The 21,985-nt window shown below is 31.1% G+C and overlaps 1 protein-coding gene across 2 annotated transcripts in view; it reads right to left on the reverse strand.

Moving 5' to 3' along the window:
* Nucleotides 1–21,985, reverse strand: part of kug (FAT atypical cadherin kugelei) — a 413,066-nt gene that overhangs the window by 102,757 nt on the left and 288,324 nt on the right. For both annotated transcript variants that reach the window (XM_089099328.1, XM_089099327.1), the window contains 3 exons: nucleotides 19,946–19,969; nucleotides 3,434–3,670; nucleotides 2,048–2,711 (listed from right to left, as the gene is read on the reverse strand). In XM_089099328.1, the coding sequence (XP_088955454.1) occupies nucleotides 2,048–2,711; nucleotides 3,434–3,670; nucleotides 19,946–19,969 (925 nt within the window). The remainder of the gene's footprint in view (nucleotides 1–2,047; nucleotides 2,712–3,433; nucleotides 3,671–19,945; nucleotides 19,970–21,985) is intronic.

The raw sequence follows: 21,985 nt of genomic DNA on the forward strand, positions 1-21,985 counted from the left end.
TTCTTTGTACAAATTAGATTTGCAGCTCACATCAACGAAATTTACAAACTCTACCAATTGTTGCAATATATTATTTCTTTTTCGGCCATTCTCAGCCAAAACCTAGCATATGCATTTTCGAAGTGTTCGAAAAAAATCCTAAAATAACGAGTTTTTTTTTCACATCTGGAACAAAATGTTTTCTAAATTCCGTTTTCATTCCGCCTTTTCCAACTGGATGAGATGAAAATGAACCGTTCAGTTGTTCATTTTGGTCGTCCATTCCATTCCAGTCGTCCAGCTCTAACTAGCCTGCCTTCGTTTGGCTTTAATAAACTTAAACCAAGATCCAAGCATCAAAATAGACCTACGTAGCTTTAAAGAACACGCCCATATCACCCTTCAGAATTTACGGGTGAGTTGTCTGATGTAGTCCAAACACTTTTATTTTCCACGGAATACCTTAAATTAAGTATTTTTTTTAAACCACACTGCCTTTCTATGATGAAAAAAGTTCAAACGGGAATAAGTCCTTTTATTAGACAGTGAAAACAGATAAAAAAAATCTGGATATTTCAACCATATACATCAGTGGTCGTCATCAGCAGAAAAACAGACCACTGGTGTACGTTGTCGAAATATCCAGATTTTTTGCATCTCTTGTCACTGTCTAATAAAAGGACTTTTCTCCATTTGAAATCTTTTATAACATGGGTAAGGGAATATGCGTTGCAGGGACTTTTCCAGGCGTGGCAAAACTGTACGGCACACAAAGGTTTCGTCCAGTTTTCACCTGCACGTAGATACTAGATTTACTTTTCACCTGCATGTAGATACTAGATTTACTTTTCACCTGCACATAGATACTAGATTTACTTAATCTTGTGTGACCCAAATAGGTTTAGGCTGTGGAAAATCGGTGAAGTCCGTTTTTACGCAAGTCTGTAGATTGTGGACTGGATGTAGATTAAATGTAAATGTAGGGTAGAAACAAACAGAAAAAGAAATCTAAAGATGAAGAAAACAAACAGGAAAAAAGAAAAAAAGTAGAAGAAAAAGGCAAACTTAAACGACGCGGAAATTTCACCTGCATAAAACAAAGAACAAAGATAAAATCTAAAATAACCTAAAATTAAATAAAATCTAAAACCAATAAATAAAAAAAAAACAATATACAATTGTTGCTGCAGTGATTCAGAAGTTCGAATTTTGTATATACCAGGCCGTATTTCAGGAAGTATATTGGAAAGGAATTAAGGAAGACTCTGCACCTTTGAACCTGCCGAGCCAAGGTTGGGGGGAAATCACTGCTTACTCTAATTTAGATTTATGTACAGATACTAGGTTTTGGGACATTTGACTTGCAAAATATATTGCAATTTTTTTCTAATAAAAGGCGATATACCTTCTTTTCTTAATCACATACATATTCAGGAAATATACTTTTTGGTATGAAAAGTGTTCTGTGTGTTTGCATATTATGTCTGTAATGTTTTTTAACATAGCACTTTTGTTAACCACAGCCAATATAATATTTTATATTATAATTTATATTATAATATTTTATAATTATAACATAATATATAATATTTTAAGAAATATATAATAGTTAAAGAAAAATATAATATTTCTTAAATTAAACGACGAGATTTATGACACAAAGATTAATGTTTGGACTTAGAAATGTAACACGTTGCGTGGATGCGCTAAAATCCAATTAAAATATGTACTTGGGTCTAGAAAGTAAACTTATCGTAGCCCCCCTAACCGTAAAAATTGGCTCAAACCTTTTTTTTACCAATATAATATGTTCTCATTCATGATAACACGTATGGAATTAGCTGATACAAAATTAAATAATGGAAGTTACTAATAATAATTAAAGAGTAGTTAATTTCAATAAACTATTATAAATAATTCAATAAAATTGAAGGAAGTAAGATTATTATAAATAATTATTGTCATGCATTAATAATAAATAATCAAAAACACTTAATTATAATAATTAACTATAATTAATTAATTATAATAAATAATTCGATGAAAAATAAAGCACATCAAAGCCTACCTTTCTGTTTCAAAAAAGTAGCTCAACTGCTCACTATCACCTGCATCCTCATCTACTGCAGTAACCTTAGTAACAAACATGCCAGGGGCCAAATTTTCTCGTATTACTGCGTCAATCACTGTTTTAGGAAATTTTGGGTCATTTTCATTTGAGCCAAAAACAACTAAATTGACAACCGTTTCAGTGCTATAAACACCATCAATAACGGACACGTTAAGCTTCACATTGTCAAAATTCGAGAATCGATTCCAATTAGATAAGATAAGAACACCAGTGCCCTCTTCAATTTCAAAATCTTGATAATCATTACCCCCCGTGATCATATATTTTAATTTTGGTTGATCCCTCCAATCTGGATCCCAAGCTTTGACAACACCAAGGAACGCTCCCTTTTTGGCATCTTTATTTAATAAAAAAGAATATTCTTTTGATTCAAAACGTGGTGGATTATCATTTTCGTCTTTTACATTGATCCAGATATGAACTGAGGTTGAAAGAGGGGGTATTCCTAGGTCTGTGACGACCCCAGTAAGATGATAGGAGCGCTGGGTTTCGTAGTCAAGCGGCTTGATGAGAGTGATGACACCAGTATCTTCGTTGATTCGGAATTTTTCTGGAGAGTCGGGATCACGAACAAGCTGATAAAAAACCTTGCCATTGTCCCCTGAAAAACAGAAAAGAATTTTATTAGCTTCCACCAGGTTAAGTTAGAGTACAGCTTTTCACACTTAAGCAAGACTTTTCATACCAGATTAACGTAAAAACCATCATAATCATCGTCTAAAAGCATCACAATCATCATAAGCAAACTATTCAAAAATCTAAAATGGATATTCAAGATATGGTCAACCGTGAAAGGCTTTCTTGGAAAAACACATTTTCAAAGTTGATCAACTGATCACCCAGAAATTCAGCCTAGGGCCGTATTTTGACATTGGGGGGGGGGGATACAATGAAAATGAAAGCAACTATAAAAATCAATTAAACAAAGTTCTTTTTATGATTAAGTGAAGAAAGAGTTTTACTGTTATTGTAGCTTGCTTAAAAGTGCAGTGTTTATACATGATTACACACTTGGGAAAATCTGAGCATACTGATTTTTTTTTTTTTTTGAAATGTTAAGACGGGCAAAACGTGTTTAACCATTTCCACGTAACCAAAGCATGTATTTTATTTTACATTTTAAAAATTCTATCAGTTTCTTCAAGCGAGTAAACAATATCTTCAATAAATAATCATCTTAAAAAAAAGATTATGAAAAAGCATACGAAAAATGTCTGTTTTACTAGAAAAGCGAATGAAAATACAATTCTTACCTGAAGTCTATTACTAGGTTGCTAGCTACCGCTGCAACCCGGAAAAAGTGAATGAAAGTACAATTCTTACCTGAATCAATATCAAATGCTTTGATTTTAGTAATTTGGCTTCCAATTGACGTTAATTCGGAAACAGTCACATTATAGACCGATTGCATAAATTCTGGAAAGTTGTCATTAACGTCTAAAACGTCCACGGCTACGATAACATCGCTATAAATTCCAGACACACTGTCTAAAGCACGAATGGAAAGTTCGTAATGTTGACGCTGTTCATAATCCAATGGAGCCACCAAAGTTAAGACACCTAATAGAGAGAAAAGAAATAAATCAAATGACATTTATTTTGGGACTTTATAATTTTTGGGAAGGAAATGTGTTAATTTAACTATTTTTGTACTATTATAATTATATCTCTATTAATATTATAAATTAGTATAATATAAAAATGATAAATATAATAATTATTTTCATTATTTAATTAAAACCATTTAATTATTAAAAATATATCAATTGTATTTATATTATTTAAAAATTGATTATTTATTCATTTAATTATATTTAAATATCATTTGGACGAGGAAATAAATCTTGGGAGCATAGGTTTTACGCAATTACTAAAAGAAGGAAAAAATGATTGAAATCACTGATTGTAAAATATTTTTACGACGATTTCTGATGCGCAAAATTTTATAACTATGCCAACAGAGTATTATAGTAGACTTAGAAATGATTCATTAAAATTAACGCTTTCCCCTCGTCATGTATTTATGTATGCTCTGGATTGTTAATACTCGTAAACAAGGTAGGAGGGTTCCCAATAAAAATATTGAAACACACTCAAAATTATTTTTTGACCAATCAAAATATCTTTCAGCCAATCAGAAAATCCTATGAAAATTGGTTGGAATTAGCGTTAGCTAAATCTCGGTATTAGTAAAGCCTCATTGAGAATGGGCCTTTAGTTCGTTATTTATTCCTATATTTAAACCGAATTCCTTTCCTCTTCTAGAATTTTTGCTTTTAGACATAAGAAGTTACTACCATGAACTCTTTTAATATATTAATAAAATAATTAAGAAGTTAGAAAGCTATAACAAGCAATTTTCTTTTAATATCAGCAATTTTTCTTATATAATTGAATATCTTTTTTATTTTCTCATAGTTCCATTGTTTTCCATGAAAATAAGGAACAATAACCCCAAAACACACTCAAAATTCTATTTTTCTAATTCTGACCTCCCCCCCCTAAAAGATAGGGGGCGGTTTTGTAACTATCTATACTATCCTTTCAAAAACTATAGTGCATATTTGTTTACTTTGCATTAGAATAACTTTCCAATCCAGTTTACGTTTATTTTTTTAACTGCACACATTGGGCATCCCAAAATAATTTCAACCCTATTTTCATGCTGAAACAGCCAAAGAGTTTCTCCCTTTTCCTTTTTACAAATTCGAACCTTTTCTGTTTTCAAAATCTAAAGGGGTATGTGGGCCCCATATAGGTAGTGAGAAGACCATGAGTTTCTCCTGGTTCTCTGTAGATTAAAGGTAAAATATTGTCAATAAAATCTTCTTTTTATCTTGTTTTTATTTTTATTTTTTCGAACAGTTATTTTCCATATATGATGGGAACAAATATATAAAAACAAAAGTTTAAACTCATTTTTTTTTGTCCAGCAAAACTACAATTCTACCTGGCAACCAAGATAATAATCTCTTTAACATTCGTAAATTCTTTCTATAACTAATTGTGTAATTTTTTGCTTCAAATCCAACCAAAATTTGTGATCCTTATAAGTCAAAAACAAAACAAAAAAGATTGATAGTAAACAAAAATAATTATTTTGAAATTGTAATAAGGCACGAAAATTTGAACAACTACACTAACCTGTATTCATAAAATTTACATACAACACCATAATAGAGTTGACGACCAACTTTCCCTGATTCACCCTATCCCTATTATCAAAGCATACATTATAATCGAGGGTGTACCTAGAATTTTTATTCGGTGGGGGGGGGGGGAATAATATTTTCACTGGGGCAGGGGTACAAAAAACTAAAAAACGCATCAAATATTTGTTTATGTGCATTTTTGTTACGCTTTCACGAGTCAAAAAAAATTTCAAGGGGTAGGGGGTTAAACCCCGTAAACCCCACCCTCTGAATACAGCATTGATTGTTGTATATATAAGGGATCCAAAAACGATCTACCCTACCATGACAAAACCAAAAAAAATGGTTTTTTAGAGGGGGAGAAATATAATACAATAAACAAAAAATAACTGCAACACTAAATATTCAACTACATAAACAACAAATACAGTTTATGGCTGGTAGAAGAAAAAGAGGAACAATAAACGAAGACTTCGTCTTCTTTTTATAACGAATTATTATTGGTTACTTTTTTATTTTTATTTAATTGAAACCCTTCCTTTTTTTAGGTTGGTGAGATTTAGATTCGTTTTTTCTTTTGACTCTTCTTCTTTTTCTCGACCGTAATTATAAATAAATTACTTATTTCAAACTATTGTAGTTCTAAAATCAAATTAATATACAAAAAAAATTGCGGAAAACTAAAATAAAAACTTTTAATTATTTTAGGTCCTTTGGCAGCACATTACTGAATTTACAGCCACCTTAAATCAACACTGGCTAAGATAGAAAGCCACAGAGGGATTGTTTCAGTCATGAGAAAAAAAAATCTTACAAAATAATTTAATTAAGAAGCTCGGAAGTTTAAGGAAAAACTCTTCTACTGATAATTTAATTCTGCTCCTAGAAAATATTGAGCGATAAATTTCCACACCTTTATTCTGTAATACATTCTTGTTGATTTCCAAGGACATTTAAGCGGAATTACCAATTTGATGTGTCTTTCGTTTCTAAGTAATGCCCTATTTATAATATATATATATATATATATATATATATATATATATATATATATATATATATATATATATATATATATATGTATATATATATATATATATATATATATATATATATATATATATATATATATATATATATATATATATATATATATATATATATATATATTTATGTTGCAAATGAAACTTACATACATTAAAAATAAAAATTAGAAACATTAAAAATTAGTTTACAGAATGAAAACAAGTTTACAGAATGAAATTGTACCGTAGAAATTAATATGTGCCATGCGGCGTCCGAGATTGAACCTGAAATCCCCCGATCGGTAGGAACGGTTAGCTCCACTACACAACCACAAGGGTAACTGATTGTATTATTTTAAAAGTTTGTGTTAATTGGGATAATCATAAGTTCCTATCTTTAATCACTTTATTTTGTCCTGTTGGCTTAAAGCTTCGCTTACTAGCATGGATAGTAGATAATACGACAATGTTGTCAAAATTGTTTATGTGGAACTCCATTTTTGAATAGTTTGCTTTTTCAGGAGTTGTTAATGGAATTGTAATTGTAATTGACTGTTGTTAGAGAAAAGAGGCAAGAAACATTTACAGATATTGAACTTAAAGAAACCCAACAAAAAGGTAACTTTAGAGTCAGACTTCTATATATGGATTTTTTAACAAGGGATTAAAACAATTCAAAGACCTTAACGAAGAAAACCTTTTTAAACTCAATCAGTTATAAATGCCAGCCAGTTAATATCAAATATCTTTGAAAAGATACAGCATAAAAAGAGCAAAAAACCGGTAGTTGAAAAAATATTTGTATATATTTTAACAAGGGAATAAAATAATTCAAAAACCTTAAAAAGAAAACCAAAAGTTTGAAGCTTAGTAGATATTGTTATTAGAAATCGGACTTGCTTTAATAATCAAATATCTTTGAAAAAACAGCAGTATGAAAAGACAGTAAATTACCTGCGGGTATATTAAGTTCATGCTCAATCTTTTATTTTTATCAATGACATATAAATCATAGGCAGCGCGCAAGCGCTGCCTAAGTAAAGAACGATGTGGGCACAATGTGTTTTTTTTTCCATACCCGGACACTTCGTATCGAAGGAGTTGTAGTAGAAAATCCGAAAAGGGCTCATTCGATTGGAAATTGGAGTGGCTAGTGTGTTTTTGAGGAGGAAATTCCCCCACAACCCTCAGGGCAAGGGTTTTAAGTTATGCCCTGGGGGCATATAAGGTTTTTATTGAAGGCGCTGTTGTAGAAACTTCAAAGCAGGCTCATTCGATTAGAAACTAAAAGGGCTAGTGCCCTTTTTAATAGTCGAAAGTGATTGGAGGGCAACTAGCCCCCCCCACGCCCATCATTCCCCCCAACACATCCAATCAAAATTTCGATATAGCCATTTTGTTAAGCGTAGTTGATTTCAACATAAAAAATGTGTTTTTAGGAGGACACTCCCCCACAGCCCTCAGGGAAAGGGTTTTAATTTATGCCCTGGGGGCATATAAGGTTTTTATAGAAGGCGTTGTCGTAGAAACTTCAAAAAAGGCTCATTCGATTGGAAATTCAAAGGGCCAGTGCCCTTTTTAATAGTCGAAAGGGATCGGAGGGCAACCAGCCCCCCCACATCCATCTTTCCCTCAAACACATCCAATCAAAATTTTGAGATAGCCTTTTTGTTCAGCGTAGTTGATTTCCAGATAGTAAATATGTTTTTGAGGAAGACACTCCCCCGTAACCCCCAGGGCAATGGTTTTAAGTTACGCCCAGGTGGCGTATACGGTTTTTTATAGACGGCACTGTCGTAGAAACTTCAAAACATGCTCATTCGATTGGAAATTAAAAGGGCTAGTGCCCTTTTTAGAAGTCGAAAGTGATTGGAGAGGAACTGGCCCCTCCCCCACTCCCATCATTCCCCCAAACACATCCCATCAAAATTTTGATATAGGCATTTTGTTCAGCGTAGTTGATTTCCATATAGAAAATATGTTTCTAAGGAGGACACTCCCCAACAACCCTTAGGTCAAGGTTTTTAAGTTATGTCCTGGGGTATATAAGGTTTTTATAGAAGGCGTTGTCATAGAAACTTCAAAAGGGGCTCATTTGATTGGAAATTCAAAGGGATAGTGCCCTTTTTGATAGTCGAAACTGATTGAAGGGCAACTAGCCCCCCCTCCACGCCCATCATTCACCCAAACACATCCAATCAAAATTTTTAGATAACCATTTTGTTCAGCGTAGGCTAGTTAATTTCCAGATAGAAAATATGTTTTTGAGAAGGACACTCCTCCACAACTCTCAGGGCAAGGGTTTTAAGTTATGCCCTGGGCGCATATAAGGTTGTTATAGAAGGCGTTGTCGTAAAAACTTCAAAAAAGGCTAACTCGATTGGAAATTCAAAGGCTAGTGCCCTTTTTAATAGTCAAAAGTGATTAGTAATATTTTTTGTTGTTGTTGTTGTTTAGACCGGGTACTTCATATCAAAGGAGTTGTCGTAGGAACTTCGAATAGGGCTCATTCGATTGAAAATAGAAAGGGGTGAGGTCCTTTCTGATAGTCGAAAGTGATTGGAGGGCAACTAATCCCCCTTCCACTCCCACCCTACCCTTTGCCCATAATGTTTATAAACTAAATGCGGCCTTAAGATTAAATCAAAATGCACTGTGGTAATGCTAATTCCCAATAAGGCATCTCAGCAGTATCCCAAGAACAACTGAGGGTATTATGTTCAAACTTTCGAGGCTACTTCTGCTCTTAAAATTTAACCAAATCAAAATAGTTTAAGTGCATCCAAGCTATCAAAGAGAGTAAACAGATTTTTTTGCGAACGGTATCAAGTTTTCCATTTCAGGTTAGCTAGAGGAGGTATGAAACTAAGTTAAACAGTACTATTTGTGTCCAGATTTTTAAAAGGGTGTATTTTGTTAAAAATTGCTGAATTTTTTTTCTCCAGCATACAAGTAGCAGCCAAACTATAGAGTCTTAAAAAGACAAAAGGGTTTAAGGTGTCATTTTCTTTTTCCCTGAAAAGGATATATCAATATAAAGGGAACAGAAATTAATTAAAAAAACTTTTTCCACAAAATAGGTTTTTAAACGAAAAGTAAAAAATTCTATTAATCCAAAAATTAGCAAATCTAATATCAAATAATCTACCAAGTTCGAAACTACCACAAATCAGCATCGATAAATAAATGAAACCTGAAACGAAAAGAAATTACAATAAAAAATCTAGTCAAAGTCAAAACAAGCAAGAATTAGCATAAGGTGTGCTCAAAACTACTATACCTTCCTAAGGCCAGAACAAAGTTCGCGCTTTTCTGAAAAAATACAAATGAATGTGCATTGTCAGTTTAATATACATATACTAATATTTAGTAATCAAAATATTAAAATTATTTGATTTATTAAAGTTATAAAAGTAAAAACATTTATATTTTTTCAGTAAAGTGAAAAAATAAATATAAAAATAAATATAACAATATAGTAACAATCATATACAGGTTCATATAACAATAAAATATTGTCCAATTAAAATAATCGGTTAATTCATTTTTTTAATTTAGTTCAACTAAGAAGGAAGACAGTTATAAGAAAAGTTTTCTTCGAATTTCTTTAAGTCTGATCTCAGAAAATCAAGAACAATAAATTTGTACACCTTTGTACCAAACTTTACTTGTTATTGATTTACTAGGACTTTTAAGCTATATCACGACATTTGTTTCTCCATTCGCACTGAGATTCTAGATTTTGAGATTTTTGGTTTTGAGACAATCATATTTTGAGATCGGTGGCCGATTCACAATGAGATTTTAGGAATACCGAGATATAAGTGGCGCTGATTTGAGCCAACCAAAACATTTCCTAGAATCTTTCAGCCAATCAGAACATTCTATGAAAAAATATGATATGTTTGAATTAGTTCTATCTAAATCTCGGTTTTAGCAAAATCTCATTGAGAATGGACCTTTAGTTCGTTATATATTGCTCTACTCAAAACGAATTTCTTTCCTCTTCTAGCATTTAGCTTTTAGACACAAGAGGTTACTACCCTGAACTACCCTGAACTCTTCCAATAAATTAAGAACTTAATTAAGAAGTTAGGCAGCTATTACAAGCAATTTTCTGTGCTTGTATGATATAGCCCCTACCTAATATTCTTCTAATATGTTTCTATGACGCTCAATCCTAATGAAATATACCTATGTATGATAAAAATATAATACTTTAGGAACAAATTTGGGCTATATATTTGAACATTAAGGGGGGGGGGGGTAAAGTATAGCGGGTCTGCATGCCTAATGTATTAGGTACAATTATTCGGCATATTATGAAGTAAGAATTGTTTTCTACCTTCACACTGTCCAAATACTTTCTCCCAACTCCCCCCCCCCCCCCCTAATGTGCACATATATACACACAGCCCAAATTATATATTTTCCATCTATGCCGTCACTTCTCTTTGTCTTGTCTCGCGCTAAGCCGAAAGAAACTAACGAAAAAAAAACGGTTCTATAATGCGTGAATGAATGAAAAACTTGAGCGGTAGGGGCTATATCCTACAAGTACCCCATTTTCTTCTAGTATGAGCAATCTTTCGAATATAATTGAATGTCTTTTAATTTCGTCGTAGTTGAAAACAAGGAATAACACATTTTTGTACCTTCACTCCATCCTTTTTTGTTTGATTGTGTTACGTGTAAGTACATTATGTATTGTTTTATTTACTCAATAAATTCATTTTTTCCTCGCAAAGTTATCTCAAGGAGCTCCTGTCTTGAGAATAGCTCTTTTAATTTAGTTTAATTAAGAAGGAGGACAATTACAACAAAAGTTTTCGTCGAATGTATTTAAGTATGTTCTCAGCAAATAAAGAGAAATAAATTTTTATATCTTTGTTCCATACTTTACTTTTTGTCCATTTTCTATGACTTTTAAGCAATGCTACGGCTCTCGTATGTCTTAGTTTGTTCTGTATTGCTTTATTTATAATGAGTTTCTTTCGTCTTCTGCTTCTTTAAGGCGTTAAACACTCGTCTTGAGATCAACTATTGAAATAAACTTTAATTAAGAAACAAGACAGAATGTACTAAAGCTATCTTCTTGTAATTAAACTTTTTATGAAGAAATATAAGAAAATATTTTTCATGCCTTTATTTCGTCATATTTATTCCTTTCCTAGGATACCTTAGCTATCAGATTATGTATAAACAACATGCAAATCCATCAGACTATACAATATTATACAATATTTTTTTTGGAATATTTTCTTTTCTTCAGAAAGTTTCCATTAGACGGTCTTTACCACCACCAGTGCGACAAGGACATATCGTTAAAGTGAGTTGTACATATTTTTTGTCAGATTTTAATGTTGGATAGATTGGTTAAGTCCTTTTGTCTATATTCCTTCAATTAATTAAATTAACCAGTGATCAGTGATCAGTTTATACAATTCTTCTGCGTAATACAGTATATTTTTGACATCTTGCTTTTTTTCCATCAGTAGCAGAGTGTTGAACATGGTCCACACGTATCGCGGTCATTTTAAAAACGTAACCCCCCCCCCCCCCGGTGTTTCAATTTTGAACCTGCGCACTTGCGCACTATCAATGTGGTCAATTGAAGAATTGATGGGCAACTGTCAAAAGCGACATCGATATCATAGGTGGATATCGGAAGTTTGGCAGAAAGTGAGAGAGGTGCTGGCTCCGGTTTGCTGAAGAGCTGGCACAAGATCCTGACAAATGGGGGAGTCTTTTAGATGCAGGGTGAGGTATTCACGTCTGGTCCCGCAGTAAGCACAAGTAAGCGCATGCGCATATATGGCGGGTATAAAAACTGCACTGTCTGTCTAAACTTCAGCCAACAGTAGCATGGAATGGTCTTTGATTTGATGAAAGTGATCGCATGACATCACTTTTAACTAATCGGCGGTATTTTCCACTGACGTAACCTTATTAAAAGGAAAAACGGTATTTCACTCTTGTAGTTAAAACATCACTGACAGTGCACTTTTTTGGGGCAAAATCAGAATTAATGCAACTGCTGGTTCAAATTTGAGATAAGAGGCCTAAACAACGATACTGAAAGTTACGCGAATCAGACTGGAGAACCACGTTCACCACCCTGAGTAGTAACAGTAGGAGAAATGTATCATACTATAACAAAAATTTCATGGTGTAAGTTACCATAGTGCAATTTAGCTCATTAATACAAAAAAATCAAACACCATGGCACCCATGGATGTATTTGAAAACGTATAAACGACATAAAATAAAATCAAAAGTATAAACTTAAAATGAACATGATTTTTTTTTTCATTTTTCAAAGAATTGATGGATGAACGTTGAGATATGCTTATGATCAGCCACTATAAACATTACAAGACATTACAATGGCCATGAAATATATTCATGTCCATTTATTAAGGGCCATTTATTATTCAAAAATTTTGTTTTTTATGTTGCTTGTAAATGATAAAAATCGAGCCTGAGTTTATATGACTCTTCGTTTTTAAGTATTGCATCTAAGTGTGAATATTATGGCCCAGGAAATTGTTCTCCTGAGGCTGAAAAATGTAGCCATAAAAAATTCTGTACAGGTGAAAATGTATGGGCAGTGGAACTCTGAGTATTTAATTTATAATTTTTGTTTATTTAATTAAACGTTAATTTATTTTATTGTAGTATATTCTTTATGGCAGATTTGTTATAACTGAAAGAAGATCTTATTATTTTTATTACGTATAAATAAACAAATTGAGCATGGATTTATACGGCTTTTCATTTTCATTTAGTTCATCTTTACCTTCATTCTTATAACCTCATAAGTAAGAATGTTGAAACTGTTTTTATTTATTTCACACGAGGTTAAACATACCCCCTCCTCCACAAAAAAGGAAAAAAATCTTCGAAACGAACTCTATAAATGTGGACTTTTTGCATTTGTCACCTAATCGTACGAATGGGGCATTGACCTGAGAACGATTCTTGGAACATCGTTTAATCAAGATCATCGTTTAATTAAGAGATTAATTAATCATCGGATCATCGTTTAATTAAGAGATTAGAAAGTTCGGGCCAAATTCCTCTTCTTGATAATTAAATTTGTCTCCTGAAAATAAGGAGCACTTTTAAGTGCCTCCGTTTTAATAGTAAAATTAATTATGTGACCTTGAGCACATCAGCTTAGCCCTGGTCTAGTAGTGGATTTAGTAAGAGCAAAATGGACTTGCTTAATCTGAAAATAATATGGCAGAAAGTGTAACCGTAAATAAGTGTAAAAGTCTAAATAAGACATCCTACTGTATATGAAGTGGATATGATATAAATTTTATCCTGCTGGACAAACGATATAAGTCTTTTGGGCAAAAGGGGGGAAGGGATATTATATAATGTTGAAATTTGAGACATGCATAAATGTTTTGACTGTACAATTGACTCAGGATACTGCCCGGGCCCCTAGGTTTGGGCCCCTCCGTCTCTCATGCTAATTAATTTTCAAAAGTTTCTCGATCTGCATGGTCGAGAACTCCTCCAGCCCGCCTGTTTTCCCCTAAATAACACCCAAACTTTTTTTTAGGGGGGGGGAGGTGTATGAGAAGCGGCGACACCACCTTTATCTATGGTTTTAATTTATGTTTGGGTAATATATATTCGTTTTAAGTTTGGCTTCATTGTTCATTTTAATTTATGTTGGTTTAACTTTTTATTATTATTTTTTTCAGTACAGTATTTTCTACTCGTTTTAAGTTATAAATTTAACCTTTAATATTAATAAAAACATTTTTTGCTTAAATCTAATTGACAAGAAAGAGAGCTGAAGACAGTATTTGAGACACTTCCAACCCAGGCCAGATTCAAACACTTTTTTTGGCATGGATACAAAATTGGAGTTCACCCCCCCCCCCCCATCCTCTCCTGAAAAAAAAATTAATTGCCTTGTCTATTATGGAATAAAATAAGGCATCTTTTTACTGGAATCCTCATCATTCACAATTTTCAGGTATTTTTCTATTATAAATTTTATGATTTTGATAATTTTTATCTCTAATTTAAGCTTTCAATATAACAACATTATTCTTTATTTTTATATTTTCTTCTAGTGAGCACCAAGGATTCAGAATATAAGAGAACCCTACTCTAGAGGTTTGAAGCTCCTATATACAAAAATGTGGAATTTTGAATTTTTTGCCAGAAGCAAGGTCACGGATTCGTGTTTATTTGTTTGTTTGTTTTTTTTGTTTTTTTTTTGTTGTTGTTTTTTCTCAGGGATGATCATATCGAGTCAGTAATCCTAGAAGATTGGGGAGACGACTCATTTGATCGGAAATCAAAAGTTATAGTGCCCTTTTTAAGGGACCAAAAATATTGGAGGGCAGCCACCCCTCTGCCGTTATTATCAGTCTGAAATGTGTTCCATTCATAAGCTGATTCTTAATTGTTCTCGCATCTAATCACATTTTTATTTTTATTTTATTTATATTTTTGTTTATTTTTTTTTAATGACAGAGAAAACATTATGTTACTGAATTAATGAATTAGGAAAAAAGAAAAGTATTTCTTATGTTCTAATAAAAATTAATAAGTTAGGAATAAAAAAAAGAAAACTAGAAAAAAATCGCTTCGGTTAAAACCGTTTAGCTGAATTTTGTTTAATTTACTACTACTATTGGTAAGCAAACAGAAAGAAAAGATAGAATTACTATTACGGTAATGAATAGATTTAAACATTGAAGAAGAGAAGATAGGGGGGTGTTGACAACAGAAGACACACAAATCAGTCCGAATGAAATATCCTCCCCTTGGGAAGGCCGTGACCTGACTTATAATGAGTTTTGCATCTCTTTGTTTTAATAGTATAAGAAGATGTAATGCTATCAGACTTTAAAAAAAGAATACAAAATAATATGAGAACAGGCTTAATATTCTAATAAGAAAGATAAAATAACACAAACAGGTTATTTACCAGTAGATAAGGAAATTGAGAAAAACAGAACTTTCTAATCCCCTCTTTATGAGCTTTCACAAAAATAGAGCTAAGGAAAGCATGACATCATGAGAAAACCCTATGCCAAAAAAAGGAGCACTAATTCACAAAAGTGTAAAGGGGAGGGGGCCAAGAACTTTCACTTTAAAAAAATGAAGATATAAAAAAAAATATTTTTCAAAATCTAAGGGAGCGGGACACTCTTTCGATTTTTCATTTTTTTTTTTTTTTTTTTTTTTATAATGAAAACATCAGAAAATAAATTTCTTAAAATATAAGGGGGGCAATGTAGATGTAATGTATGCAGTCTATTGCAGATATCGCCTCTGCCACTAGTTTAATTATCGGCAGTCAATTCTACATAGTGTAGATAAGGGATCTGTAACATATTACAGATTATATATTATACTGTAGATGTGTAAACCTAGATTGTAGATATAGCGTATATAGTATATTGTACTATCAACTGTTGTACATTGAACATTTTATTGTAGATGCAGAACAGTATATCGTAGAGGCAGTGCATCTGCTCTACGTCTCGAGTCTAGTATCTGTAATCTAGTAAATGTGCTATAGATATAGCATTTACAGCCAACTATAGATCATATATACTATTGTAGATGAGTTACAAAGATTATAGATGTAGTGTATCGCAGATGCAGTTTATGTCTAAAGTTTAATCCACATAATATATATATATATATATATATATATATATATATATATATATATATATATATATATATATATATATATATATATATATATATATATATATATATATATATATATATATATATATATATATATATATATATATATATATATATATATATATGAGAGAAACTTTCCAGGAACAGTTGAATACTAAACTTGAGAGTTGAAATTTTTATAGTGTGGAATATGATTGGAATAATTTTAGAAAAATAATTTGTGAAGTTGCTGAAGGTGTATTAGGGAAGAAAGCTAGAACTGCAGCTAAGAATATTAGTGAAAAAACTTTATGTTTAATAGAAAGGAGAAAGGAGTATGCTTTCTCCACTTCCTTTACATTTCTTTTGTTTTCATGCGATCTATCACTCAGATAATTCTTGTACAAGTCCTTTCTCCTTTCTATTAAACATAAAGCTTTTTCACTAATATTCTTAGCTGTAGTTCTAGCTTTCTTCCCTAATACACCATCAGCAATTTCAAAAATTATTTTTCTAAAATTATTCCAACCATCTTCCACATTATCAAATTTTAAAATCTCAAGTTTAGTATTCAACTGTTCCTGGAAAGTTTATCTCATATATATATATATATATATATATATATATATATATATATATATATATATATATATATATATATATATATATATATATATTATGTGGATTAAACTTTAGACATAAACTGCATCTGCGATACACTACATCTATAATCTTTGTAACTCATCTACAATAGTATATATGATCTATAGTTGGCTGTAAATGCTATATCTATAGCACATTTACTAGATTACAGATGCTAGACTCGAGACGTAGAGCAGATGCACTGCCTCTACGATATACTGTTCTGCATCTACAATAAAATGTTCAATGTAGAACAGTTGATAGTACAATATACTATATACGCTATATCTACAATCTAGGTTTACACATCTACAGTATAATATATAATCTGTAATATGTTACAGATCCCTTATCTACACTATGTAGAGATTGACAGCCGATAATTAAACTAGTGGCATATATATATATATATATATATATATATATATATATATATATATATATATATATATATATATATATATATATATATATATATATATATATATATATATATATATATATATATATATATATATATATATATATATATATATAGTCAACCCTATGTGCTGTATATGCAGTAAATGTAGTATATTACAGATGATATTTTCTATTGTAGATACATAAATGTGTACTATTGTAGATATTAAATTTTAAAAAACAACTTTTTTTTAACTGAAAGTAAGGAGCAACATTTAAAACTAAAAACGAACAGAAATTATTCCATACATGAAAGGGGTTGTCCCCTCGTCAACGCCCCACTCTTTACGCTAAAGTGTTTTATTGTTTTAAAAAATAGAGTTTTGAGAAAGAGTCTAAATTTTGCGCAACGAGCAGGCCTTGAGGGGGGACAGACCCTTTTACATACGGAATAGTCTCTGTTCGTTTTAAGTTTTAATGTTGCTCCTTACTTTCAGTGAAAAAAACTTGTTTTTTTTCTATTTATTTTTTGAACGTTTTTGAATTAATGGAGGTTTTGATTTAGGCTCAGCGTACATGAATAATTAAAAAAAATTGCGTATTAATTTTACTTGTATTTGGTTCAATGGCTTTCTCGAAAGTTGTTCAATTTTATTTACGAACGTTTTTATTAGTAATAAATGTACGTAACTTACGAATTAACTTACGTAACAAACTTCTATATCCATATATTTTTTAATACGTATATTAGGGGGTTCGCCCCCTAATTCATACCTCACTCTTTACGCTAAAGTTCAAATTTTGTTCCAATTCTTTGAAAATGACCCCTTGATCACCAAGGCCGTTAATTAGAATAAATAGCTCTAATGAAAGTACTAAAAAATCTGTGGCTTAAAGAGCGATGCATTGACAAGGGGGCGAACCCAATCATATATTTAATTATTTCTGTTCGTTTTAAGTTTTGATGTTGCTCCTTACTTTCAGTTGAAAAACTTGTTTATTTTTTTATTTAATTTCTGATCGTTTTTTTAAATAATGCTGGGAAATCCGGCGCCCCCTTCATAGCAATGTCCCTTCCCCCATGGAAAGATCCTCCCACATAACCCCCGCCCCCCCCCCCCCCTAACAAAAAAAAAACCTTGAAAACGTCTATATACTTCCCAATAACCGATACTAGGCTACATGTAAACACTGGGTAAAGTTCATAACTTTCAGCCCTCCCCCGGGGACTTTGGGGGATTAAGTCATCCTAAAAGATATTTTTATTATATTTTGGACCATGCTGAACAAAATGGCTATCTCGAAATTTTGATCGGGTGACTTTGGGAAAAAATGAGCGTGGGAGGAGGTCTAGTTGCCATCCATTTTTTTGGTCACTAAAAAGGGCCCTAGAACTTTTGATTTCCATTTGAATGAGCCCTCCCACGATATTCTAGGACTACTGGGTCGTTATTATCACCCCTGAAAAAAAAAAAATAATAAAAATAAACACCCATCCGTGATATTTCTTCTGACAAAAAGTACAAAATTCCACTTTTTTGCAGACAGGAGTTAGAAACCTCTACAGTAGGGTTCTCTAATACGCTGAATCCGGTGGTGTGATTTTCGTTAAGGTTCTATAGATTTTAAGGGGTCTTTCCACCTTTTTCTGAAAATCAGCCAAATTTTCTCAGGCGCTTAACTTTTGATTGGTTGGACTAAACTTGATGAAACTTATATATTTGAAATCAGTATTAAAATCTGATTCTTTTGGTGTAATTGGTATCAAGATTTTTAGAGTTTCGGTTACTAGTGAGCCGGGTCGCTCCTTACTTACAGTTCGTTACCACGAACTGTTTGAAATGTATATACTAGATGTAATGCATGTAGTTTATTCTCGATGTTCTTTTCTATAGGCACGTTTGTATGTACTTTTTTGTGCACTTTTATTATGGAGACAACGTCCGGTAATTTCATATTAAAATAAAAAAAATTAGTAAATGAAAATAATCAAAGTTATGCATTTTGGGGCTATATCTGGGATGATAAAAACAAGTCAGCTGTTCGATATTTTGAAAATACTGATCACTTAGAATAGCTGAAATAAAATATTTCTCATCGTCTTCATAAGTTAAATTCTATTTCACACATAGGCCGAGCAGAGCCGTATCCATAATGTTTTTTGGGAGGGGGGGGGGGTGTTTACAAAAGAATTTTTGTTCGGGAGGAAGGTGGAGGGTTACAAAAGGATTTTTTTGGGGGGGGGGGGGTACAAAAAGACTTCAAAAAACGCATCGAAAATTTGGTTATATGCATTTTTGTTAGGTTTATATGAGCCGGACAAACATTTCGGGGGAGGGGGGCCAAATCCCTTAGCCCCCCTGGCTACGGCCTTGAGACACTTCATTAAAAAAATTTAAATTAATTAAGAAAACCAAGAAAATGAGGATGATTTTCAGCCGTTGATAAAACGTAGCGAAAAGGCAAAAGCAGATACTTCGGCTCAAAACTGCTAAAAAAAGAAGTAACCTTTTGAAGGGAACGCTAACAAAGCAGAAGAAACACGTATTTACACAGAACGCATTTACGTTACTTAGAACATATTACAGAAGGGCTCTAATAACATGTAATTTTCTTTCATAGCACTTGTAAACCACAACCACCTGCCTTTGTTTTTGTTTATCACTCTCAGCTTTTACAGCAAAGTTCTGATATTTAACATGGGAAATTCGTTCTTCTAGTAATCAGTCTTCTACAATAGAAGGGCTGTTTTCCAGTTTCCAGGATGCGTGCTCAACAGAAATTTTTTTGTCAATTACAAATTTTTCGTGTTCACAATAAGGAAGATTAAAGAATGTAAAAAGGGGGGAATTTTAAGAGAAAGGAAATATTTGGACACGAAAACAATAACAAGGAAAGCAGGTTAGAAAAGCATATACACTAAAAAGCATAAGGCTACTTACATGGTGTGTTACCAGTTCCATGAGCTGCGAATCGGAAAGCGAAAAAAGAAAATACAATTAGAAAGTTGTTAATAACCATTACCTAGCAATTACTGTTATAAAGTCCCTTTACATAATAAAAAAAATATTAATTGTAATTATATTGTTTGTCTGTTTACAGTCAACAAACTAAACAAACAATAAAACAAGCACCCGTTATCGAATTTATCGAATTTTTATCGACAAAAATATCGAATTCGAATTTTCTTACAAAATTTTTTTTAATTCTAATTGCAAATTTTTAATGCAGTTTTTAATTCTAGAATTATAAACTGCAACTTCAAATAAGGTAATGAAATTACTTTTAAATTTTGATAAAATTGTATTTGATTATAAGTACTTCATTCATTTCATAAATGTATTTTCATTTCATTACCAAAATCTTCCTTAGAAGATAATTTTTCAAGTAAAAACTGTAACTTCAGATAAATTTCATGAGATTAACTTTGAATTGTAATAAAATTATACTTGATTTTATGTATTTCATTCCTTTCATGAATTTCATCTCTGTGTTTTCATTTCATTAGCGAAATTTTTCTTTTTGTTTTCATTTCATTAGTATGTTTCATTTCATTGTGGTGAAATATTTCATTTTATTAACCTTTGGAATCTAAACTAAATTGGAATGCATTTATCTTAAAAAATGAATGATAATTAATATTAATTTCGTTCCAAATATATATATATATATATATATATATATATATATATATATATATATATATATATATATATATATATATATATATATATATATATATATATATATATATATGTAAATTAGTAATTATTACGCTTACGAGCAAGATAAAGTTAATAACATGAAATAGCTGAAAGTCAATACAGCTAAATACAAAGAATGCAAATAAAATTAGTTGGTAAAGCATTTGTAAAAATAACAAACGAATAATAATGCTAAGTAGTAAAAGCAGGCGCCATTAGTATGTTTAGATAACTTCAGCCAAATAACTGAAAACAAGTAAATAATTACATAATACATAGAATTAAATAATTTATTCTATATACATATAAATACACACACACACACACACATATATATATATATATATATATATATATATATATATATATATATATATATATATATATATATATATATATATATATATATATATATATATATATATATATATATATATATATATATATATATATATATATATATATATATATATATATATATATATATATATATATATATATATATATATATATATATATATATATATATATATATATATATATATATATATATATATATATATATATATATATATATATATTTTTTTTTTTTTTTTTTTTTTTTTTTTTTTTTTTTTTTTTTTTTTTTTTATATATATATATATATATATATATATATATATATATATATATATATATATATATATATATATATATATATATATATATATATATATACTAGCACGGTATTTCTTCTTTGATGTTGTTTTTCCTTTATTTTTTTTTTTTCACTTTTATTGCAAAACGAAAATTAAACGAAGAAATAACGTATTCGTAAGGGACATGTCAGGAAAAAAATCGTAAAAAAAAACAAATTAAAAAAAAAACGCTCAATTTCAAAGACATCCAGAAATGCCTGCACCACTGATGTTTTGCGACTGATCGCATATCTTTTCATAACAGAGAGGTTCTAGTCTGACGTAAATAATTTCTGAGACCACACTGGCTAATCATGATAAAACAAAAAATCGCGAAGAAAGTTGTTATTTCTTTGGTTGACCGAGTAATAAGAATACGCTCAGAGCCTCACATGGTCTCAGAATTAAACTGTATTAAGGACAATCTATTTTGTAATGGCAACCCTATAAAAGTACTTGAGACTATTATAGACAAAAGACGAAAAAAGGCAGAAAAGAAGGCGTCAAATCCACAAACCCCAACAGACACCGTCCCATTGGTGGATGATAAGAAACTTTTCACTGTTCTACCGTACATTCCAAAATTGAGTGACAAATTGAA

The sequence above is a fragment of the Artemia sp. Qi Xiang Cuo genome, chromosome 13, assembly GCF_049724085.1.
Source record: "Artemia sp. Qi Xiang Cuo chromosome 13, ASM4972408v1, whole genome shotgun sequence".
NCBI lineage: Eukaryota > Metazoa > Arthropoda > Branchiopoda > Anostraca > Artemiidae > Artemia > Artemia sp. Qi Xiang Cuo.